This window comes from Haliaeetus leucocephalus, unplaced genomic scaffold, assembly GCF_000737465.1.
Source record: "Haliaeetus leucocephalus isolate CR32 unplaced genomic scaffold, Haliaeetus_leucocephalus-4.0 Scaffold183, whole genome shotgun sequence".
In the NCBI taxonomy this organism is placed as follows: domain Eukaryota; kingdom Metazoa; phylum Chordata; class Aves; order Accipitriformes; family Accipitridae; genus Haliaeetus; species Haliaeetus leucocephalus.
Window position 1 is genome coordinate 262,079 of NW_010972619.1, and position 304 is coordinate 262,382.

At 74.7% G+C, this 304-nt stretch overlaps 1 protein-coding gene across 1 annotated transcript in view; it reads right to left on the bottom strand.

Moving 5' to 3' along the window:
* Positions 1 to 83, bottom strand: part of ABCA2 (ATP-binding cassette, sub-family A (ABC1), member 2) — a 33,628-nt gene extending 33,545 nt beyond the window's left edge. Inside the window, exon 1 of the mRNA XM_010564599.1 lies at positions 17 to 83. Within this exon, the coding sequence (XP_010562901.1) occupies positions 17 to 82 (66 nt within the window). The 5' untranslated portion in view covers position 83. The remainder of the gene's footprint in view (positions 1 to 16) is intronic.
* Between the last annotated feature and the right edge of the window lie 221 nt (positions 84 to 304).

Genomic DNA, 304 nt, shown 5'->3' on the forward strand with positions numbered 1-304 from the left:
CCGCCCCCGCGCTCACCGGGCTGCGCCGCTTCAGCGTCACATTCTTCCAGAGCAGGAGATGGAGCTGGTGCAGGAATCCCATGGCCGGGCCGGGCCCAGCCCCGCCGCAGGGGCTTCCCCCGCTCGGCTCCGCGGATCACCCGCTGCCCACCGCCATACCCCACCAGGCCGCCGCCTTTTTCCGTCGCAGGCTAGGAGGGAAGGAAAGAACGGGCCGAGCTCCAGCTCCAGCTCCAGCTCCAGGCCCGGCCCGGCCTTGCGCAGCACCGCCCCCGGCCCGGGGCCGCTCGCCTGCCCGCCGCCA